Here is an 8873-nt window from a genome sequence, read left to right as displayed (position 1 = left end):
TAGTACTGAGGATAGTCGTAGTAGTCATTAGTACTGACGTTAATCCACACCAGGGAGTATCACATCCACAGATCATGCCTATAAATATCCACCATTCGTGACCTTTTCTAACTTATGATCATAAAGGACTCGAAACTCAAGCGTCTTTCTTGTTTCAACATTTTAATAATTTCACTCTATAGTTAGCTAAATTTCTGTGAAAACCATTGAGGTAACCATAAATTAAAACAGGTTTCACATGGTTTTTTTTTTAAATATTTCAGTAAAGAAAATTCAGGTATAATAATATTAAACTCTATAAGTATCAACTTTAATTTTTACTTGTTAGTAATCAGTTGCAAAACATAAATTCTATGATGTTAATACTGCTGTTTGTCAATTTTATTAGCAACAAGCTGAAACAAGAATTTTTCATCCCTTTGAGATTTATCCCAAATATATTTAAAGTCAACGATTGACTTCAGTTTCCTCAAATGATATCCAATGTGGATGTAGCCAAACACTACCCATGTGAATGCAGGCTTCGTTTCACAGAGTCTTGCTTGGTTTGCTCCCGTTGTCTGCCTATCACATACTCCATGTAACTCAAATAGCCGTCTTTATCTTGGTCATCTTCTGCTAATACTTGGTCTATCAGTTCTGAAACATAGAGAAATTCTGTTATACTTTCTAATGAAATGGTGACCATATGAATGTAGGTATTTTAAGCCAAAAATTATTTTACAGTAGTTAATATGTTAAAATAGGTACCAAGCAGAATATTTGTCAGATTTTAAATTTTATCAAGTCTTGCCAGAATGGAGACAAAAATATACAAACCCGTTTGTAAAAATATCCTTGCCATATTATATTCAATCAATATACATACAGTTTCTGAATGGACTAAACTCTAATATTGTGAGTTTGTGCCATTTATGGATCGTAAAGCTGTTATGTATTTAGTTTATTTTCACTAAGTTGACTAAGTACAGTCATGCACTTCACTACTGTATTGATTGATTAAATAAGTACCTGTATAAATTGTATAACTTTCTTAGCTGGGTTAAAGAGTTTTGAAATGTTTTTTTTCGTCATACTGCAGCAAAAACAGTAGTTTTTTATACATGCATTGCGGGTCTAAAGTAGCATTTTTACTTCCTAGGAATTAGAAAGCTTTTTAGCCCCTAGGGAGAACAAATCGGTTTGGTAAACAGTTGTAAATTTCGATTGTGGCAATCGCTTGGATCAAAATGATTTACCAATGAATTTATTAGGTAAGGTTTATGGCTGCTTTCTTGTCAATAGTTTGAAATATCGATGGTATAATGTACACAATCGTAATAGACAAAATGATTGAATCACTTACTAAACATCTGTTTATTTACATTGGAAAAATTTAACACAAGCTGAAGTCCTTTTTAGAGGTTATTTTTACATGAAAAGTATTTTTGTTTTCTAGCTGAATTTGTTATTTAATTAATTATGCAATATGACAAAAATATAGTTATCAAACGGGCAAAAAGTGTCTTTTCAACCTTCTACCTCATTTTCTGATCTTGGCTTCGCCTCAATTGTAAAACTTGAGCTTGAATTGAAAAGAGTCACTTTACGCCCTAGCCCTAGTGTATTATTATAGTTCTAAAAATGTATTACAAACAAGTGAAAAAGGGAAAATAATGACAGTATTTATAATCCACTCAGTAGGCCCCAGTAAGTTTTTCTATAATTAATTTTAACTTGAGTCTATGATAATTACCAATAAAGTATGGAAGCTCATCTTCAGTGGGAGGTTTGCCTTCTGAGGCATGTCCTCCACTCCCCTCCTCTCCTTCCTTCCCTTCCTCTTCCTCTACCTCCTTGTGTATTGTGTGGTGGATAGCTTGGAGAATCTCCAGTCCATCAAGTTTAGTGTTGTTGTCAAAGTCATGGAGTCTGAAAAAGTAGTTATGTTGGATTCACTTGATACTTTGATTTTAAACTACCTATACAGAGTTTCACATTCTTTTAATTACCAAGTGTCTGAGAAAGAACATTCTGAATTACAATTTTATGGTAACTATTGATAGAAGTAATTTTCACGTTGAATAGATTGACCTATGCTAACAATAGGTTTACGAGTAATATCTACTTCACATGTAACAGCTTACTTGAAATAGTGAAAGTCCAATTCTTCAGGAGTTAGTTTGTGCAGTGCTTCTTTTGACATGCCCCAGTCACCTAAGTCTTCCTTGATGTGCCTGTTAAAAATCATTTTATTTTTAGCAAGTAAAAAAATGAAATAAAATAATATTTTTTTTCCAACTGAAAAATATATACAATTTGTTGTATTTTACGTAATAAATTATACAATCCTTACACTTAAAAATAAATCACAAACAATAAATTACAGCTAGTTTTAATGGCACAAAGAAAATAAACCTTATCAAATAATATACAGGGTGAATAAAAAGTCAAGACCCCCCCCTCTAATATTTTTCCAAGTAAATATACAGAGATATCCTTTTGGTGGTCATGCAAGCTTAGCAGGAAGCTTAATTTTATGATTTTGAAATTTTTGAGTGTCCCCCCAAAAGGGGTAATTTGGGGGGTAACTCAAATATTTTAAATGTAAACCCCCTTCAAGTGACACCTCATTTTGAAGTGTTTACGAAAACTTAAAGAATGGTGAAAACTAGAGGTCGCTATCTCTTCTCTATCCAAAATGGTACCCCGTCAAATGTTGTAGAAAATCAATGGTAAAATTGGTTCGTAATTGTAATATTGGCTACCATCTTGGAAAGGGAAGAGATAGCGAACTCTGGTTTTCACCATTCTTTAAGTTTTTGTAAACTCTTCAAAATGAGGTGTCACATGATGGGGGTCCACATTGAAAAAATTTTAGTTTCCCCCCAAATCCCCCCTTTTGGGGGGACACTCAAAAATTTAAATGTAAACCCCCATTTTTGATACTTTGGTTTGAAGTATTTACAAAAACTTAAAGAATGGTGAAAACTAGAAGTCGCTATCTCTTTTCTAACCAAAATGGTAGCCAATATTACTATTACGAACCAATTTTACCATTGATTTTCTACAACATTTGACGGGCTACCATTTTGGATAGAGAAGAGATAGCGACCTCCAATTTTCACCATTCTTTAAGTTTTTGTAAACACTTCAAAATGAGGTGTCACTTGAAGGGGGTTTACATTTAAAATATTTTAGTTACCCCCCAAATCCCCCATTTTGGGGAGGCACTCAAAAATTTCAAAATCATAAAATGAAACTTCCTGCTAAGATTGCACGACCACCAAAAGGATATCTCTGTATATTCAATGGGGAAAATATTAAAGGGGGGGGTCTTGACTTTTTATTCACCCTGTAGAAAATCTCTACATAGGCAGGGGCAGGGGGTAGACATGAATTATTGTGGACGTGGTATATAAACATCAGACAAGAGTAGGATTCTAGCCATCTAAATTTATTACTAACTGCATTACCGGTACGCACATTCTAGTTCAGTTTTGAATTTAGAAAACAATGAAAATGGGGAGTTCATTGTCTCATACAAAAAGTTTGCTTGGAGTTGTTTGGGGGTTCTTATTACTCTTCATCTCTTGTGTCAGAGCTTTGCTCAGTCTACTGTATCAAAAGAACTTACTCAACACCCCTGATGAGTTCAGCTCAGTCTAATGCATCATAAGAACTTACTCAATATCCCTGATGAGTTCAGCTCAGTCTAATGCATCATAAGAACTTACTCAATATCCCTGATGAGTTCAGAGTCTTGAGTCAGCTTTGTTTGAGCCTGGGGTTGATGATGATGATGATGATGGTGTCCTCTAGGATGGTGAGGCCCTCTCATACCTCCTCCAGGAGCTCCCCAACACACCAGCAGTGCCAGGACTACCAACATTCTGTACAGAATACAGTCACTACTTGGAAAAGAGTTACTAAAACATGTCTACTATGTATATAAACAATGTGACACACGAAAACACTGAATTGTTTTTCTGTTAAAGCTTTGTTTAAAGTCACACATTTTTTATTTAAAACTGTTTGAAAATTTTGGAAAGAAACTTCTCTTAACAAACTTTTGAGTTACAAAACCTCTCTCCTTGGTCATACTGGAGATAGCATCCCCTTAAGTCATGCTAATAAATGTAAATTCCTCTAAAAAAAGTATAAATTTAATTTTTCTAGCTTTTATAGTAAAATTGTTGACAATAAATGTATAAAAATTAAAATTAATTTCTACCCGTAGGAATCACTTACAACCCTAAATATACACTAACCACTAAACAAACAGCAAAGGGTGCTACTATTGAAACATCTCCATTACACGAAGATAAGAGTGGTTCCATTGTGAAAGTCTTATCAGGCTTATCACCATAATCCCTGACTGCCATGTGCCACAGACCACTGGGGGTTTATTGATAGATATCAATCGGACCGAAGCGTCCCCTAGCGGAACTGCCCTCATGAATAAAAAATCAACCGGAACTGGTCTCTTTTGAAGTGTCTCGTCGGGTGGTAGAAACTCCCCTGTCAGCATTCCTTCCCCGACTCCACTAACGGGAGATACAACACATGCACAACTCCATCCAGGGGGGAGTTGGAGGAAGAGGGTTAACATTTCTAAAACCTAAATCTATGTTTCTATCGTAATTCTGTACTAGGATGATTTTAAGTAAGCGGAAATTTGAAATAATGAGCAGTACTATCAATGTATCTGTAGAAAACGTTTTGAACAAATAAAAAAGTAAAATAAAAATAAACAAATAAACAAAAAAAACTTGATGGACATGATAGTATGTAAAACAAGAGTAGAAAGAGAGCCATTACATATCTGATGCCTATGTTTGAAGAGCGAGATTTATCGAGCACTTTAAATATGGTCGAGAATATGAATGTGAACACTTTCACTCGTGTTTTGAACGTTACTTATCGCTACACTACAAAGACTATAATTATTTTACTTTTAAAAACAGACATTGGACATTTCTTACGCTAGGAACATTAGGAAACTGAGCATTTGTTAGGTAATATGCCTTAATTTTCCAGTTAGTTGTTAAAAGTTGCTAAAGAGTTTAATTTTTCTATCCGAGAATAACCTCTACTAAAAAATCATTCGATCTTACAGTTATCACCAACGTTTAACATGTACTCAGTCGAGGCAAGCACGATGTACACACTGAAGCTAAGTAGGTGCGAAGTACTTATAGAGGGGGGCTGATCGACATTAGCTTATTAAGAGCTTAACTCCCCCCTTCTCTCCCGGAGGGTGCTCAAAGCTGACCATTAGTCATTAGTTGTCACCTGTCTCCATTATCAGCTGATAATCAAAGCTCAATACCCCCGGCACTCGGACGCCATTATGTGGTTAGCTGAGATAACATACGTGTTTGTTGATTTAGAAACACAAACAGATTTTATTGTTTTTCTGCATTTCTGTCACATTTTTTGTAAACTACGCGATGCAAGAGTTGAAAATGTTTAAACGAAAAGTCTGAGGTTAAACAAATTGTCTTATTCAAGCTAGGCCTATAATTACGGTAAAGGGATTTAGAGCACAGTATTTCCATTGAACAGTATTAACAGAACAGTATTAACAGATAACCGTTTGGATCTGAATCATCAGATGCTTCGAGGCGTAGGTAAAGGTAAAGTTCCCTTTAATGTTTAATATTTCAATATTTTTTATATAATACTAGCTGGCCCGACAGACGTCGTCCTGTCCTAATGTGGTTTTATGTCAAATGCTCGTTCATTTTCAAGATGAGCTCGTTTGCATTGCTCAATCACGTCCTAGATGAAGTTGAGTAATGAAAAAATGTTTTGGATTTTGATATTTGCGAGTATCTTATAGTAATATATGAAAGGATTCAATACTCTCTATAACAGTATTAAACTGTAAAATGTGAATGTTATTTGGAATATTCTCAACAACTTTATAAAATAATAAAATTAAAAAAAAATCGCATTCTCGTAATACTATTCCCTGCAACCAAATTGAATAGGCGAACTATTTATGTATTAATATTACCAATAACTGAATAAAATGCAAAATGATTTGGGATTTCCTGTTTATCTAATCGTAATAAGCAGTGGGACGATTAAATCGATATGCTGAATGAAATATCACATGATATAGAATTTATAATTTCTTAAATAGGTGTTTTTTTTTTTAAATTTGTGAGTTTAAGGGAGTGTTTCAAATGCATAATCAAACAAAGCACTAATTTCTGCGGTCTAGTTAACATATCTAGAGAAATGTTTTAACCAATAAGCCATATTGTACTAAGTATTTCATTCTAACAGGAGATCATAATGTTGAAATATTAAAAACTGATGAATCCGAAACACAAGAATATCTAAACTTGCTAAGATCTTTTGATATACTGCTCATACCATGCTCCTACTAGGCTAAAGGCATGTCTGGATAATATAGTTACAAATGTGGCTGCCGATTTCTTAGATGTTTCCCTCTTGGAACCAGATATTATCTCTGACCATGCTGGGGTGTGGGTAAAATGGAAACTAATGAATGAATCACATTCAGTTAAAGGTGAGAGCCAACCTTCAGTTAAGCGTCTGAAACGATTGTGTTCAGAGGAAAGGATGCTTAATTTTAAGGAATGTTTAGCAGGTAACGACTGGAGTAATCCATATGGTAGTATAAATGCAAATGACGCTGCTGATAATTTTATAAATGAATTTTATAAATAGTTTGACTATGTACTATAATATTTGTTGTCCTAAAGTAGCTGTAAATAATAAACAGAAATTAGCTGTAGGTCTTAAATGGTTTACACCAGAACTGAATAAAATGAGAAGCCACTTGTTAGCCCTAAGAGATAAATGGAAGCATACCAAAATGTTAGAAGACAAAGAGAATTTTAAGTGTTTAAAAAAAGTTTTTAACTTAGCCATCAGTAAGGCTAAGAAATCAGCCAATGATAAGTATATTGCCAATGCAAAAAATCAATGCAAAGCTGCTTGGATAGTTGCTAAGAAGGAATGTAAGCTAGAAGTAGTAACAAAACCTCAAATACCTATTTGTCCAGATATACTTAATACTTATTTTGTAAACGTCTCTGCAAATGTCATGAAGGGCAAAGACCCAAATGTTAATAGTGTAGCCTACTCTAAATACCTAAATAATTGTAACTTTGTAACAGTAGATGACAATAACAATAAATTTCAATGGGAACTTGTTGAAGAAAAAACTGTGCAGGCTGTTGTTGGTAAAATTAGTAATTCCCGTAGCGAAGATGTGTATGGTATTTCAAACTGTGTAATTAAAAATATAATATGTTTAATTTTAGAACCTCTGACCTATCTCTTTAATTTAATTCTTGGCCAAGGTTGGTTTCCAGATTGCCTGAAGACATCTAAAGTTACCCCTATTTATAAGAAAGGTGATAAAGAAAACCCTGAAAATTATAGACCTATTACCATCGTTCCTATTTTAAGTAAAATTGTAGAATCTTGTTTAGTTACTCAACTTTATAAATACTTTGTGGATAGTAATTTGTTGTACAGTTACCAATTTGGTTTCAGGCCTAAGCACTCTACAGTGGATGCTGTAGAATCTGTCGTAAATCACATTTTGAATAGTTTTGAGAGCAAGTGTTTTGTGAGTTCTAGCCTTTTAGATTTAAGTAAAGCCTTCGACACTGTATCACATGTTATTCTTTGTAAGAAGTTAGACTTTTATGGGGTTGGAAATATGGAGTTGAAGCTTATTGAAAGTTACCTTAGTAATAGAAAACAATTTGTTAGTTTAGATAATAGGGTTTCAAACTTTGCAAATATACATGCCGGAGTGCCACAAGGATCCGTACTTGGACCTTTTTTGTTTTTAGTTTTTGTGAATGACTTCAGCTGTAATAACACTGCCATGTCAATATTGTATGCTGATGATACAACCCTTGTTCATTCTGATCTTAATCTGGAAAATGTTTTGACAAAACGGAATAGAGCTTTGGCACAGGCCCAAGAGTTGTTCTCAGCAAATAACCTAGTTTTAAACAATGACAAAACCGTACATATTTTATTTTCTTTGAAAAATGTGATAGATATTAACTGTGATGAAGATTTATTTAAACCTGTTAATTTACTAGGTATCTATTTAGATAGTAAACTCTCATGGGATGTACATGTAAATAGTCTATGTAAAAGGCTGTCAAGAGTAGTGTGTCTACTGTGAAAACTGAAAACATGTGTCAGTGAAGATGTGTTGCTTATGACCTACTTTGGTCTATTCCACACGCATCTATTGTATGGAATAAAGCTCTGGGGCAACTCACCCTCTGCCATAGATGCTTTCATATGGCAGAAAAAGGCTCTCAGAGTTATGGCTGGGCTAGATTCTTCAGACTCTTGTAGAACAATTTTTCCACTATTTAATATTATGACCCTTGCTTGTATTTACATCCACAGCAATCTTATTTTTGTAAAATCTAATTTAGAAACTTTTAATCAACAGTTATCAGTTCATGATCATGACACAAGAAATAGAGGTAATCTTGTTAAACCTAATATTAGACTGCACAAGTACTTAAAGAGCCATAAATACCAACAACTGTTGTTCTTCAATAAACTGCCAGAGATTGTGAGGCTGTTGCCTATTAAGAAATTTAATACTGTAATTACAAAATGGTTAAAAAGTAAGGCTTTCTACACTGTAGATGAATTTTTAGACTTTTAATTTTTTGAATTTTTTGGATTTTTAGAATTTTGTAGATGGATTTGAAGCTAAGACTGATTGTATTATAGACTGACTGTGATGTATTTTTGCACTGACGATGCCTATTGTAACGTTCTGTTATTTAATGGTAAATAAATATTCTTGATTCTTGATTCATTGGGAAAGCCTATATTGTCAATGAAGTTTAAAACCGTGATTACAGTAT

The 8873-nt window shown here is 33.7% G+C and overlaps 1 protein-coding gene across 3 annotated transcripts in view; it reads right to left on the bottom strand.

Annotated features, from left to right (window-relative positions):
* Nucleotides 1-322: 322 nt before the first annotated feature.
* LOC128987901 (multiple coagulation factor deficiency protein 2 homolog) overlaps nt 323-8873 on the bottom strand; it is a 36937-nt gene continuing 28386 nt past the window's right edge. For all 3 annotated transcript variants that reach the window (XM_054408987.1, XM_054408985.1, XM_054408986.1), the window contains 4 exons: nt 3717-3872; nt 2127-2216; nt 1736-1911; nt 323-639 (listed from right to left, as the gene is read on the bottom strand). In XM_054408987.1, the coding sequence (XP_054264962.1) occupies nt 503-639; nt 1736-1911; nt 2127-2216; nt 3717-3871 (558 nt within the window). In that variant the 5' untranslated portion in view covers nt 3872 and the 3' untranslated portion in view covers nt 323-502. The remainder of the gene's footprint in view (nt 640-1735; nt 1912-2126; nt 2217-3716; nt 3873-8873) is intronic.

Source organism: Macrosteles quadrilineatus, unplaced genomic scaffold (assembly GCF_028750875.1).
Source record: "Macrosteles quadrilineatus isolate MER2022 unplaced genomic scaffold, UCM_ALF_1.0 Scaffold_2__2_contigs__length_208266976, whole genome shotgun sequence".
NCBI classification, from domain to species: Eukaryota; Metazoa; Arthropoda; class Insecta; order Hemiptera; family Cicadellidae; genus Macrosteles; species Macrosteles quadrilineatus.
The sequence above is the reverse complement of the archived record's forward strand: the minus strand, read 5'-3'. Positions and strand labels throughout refer to the sequence as shown.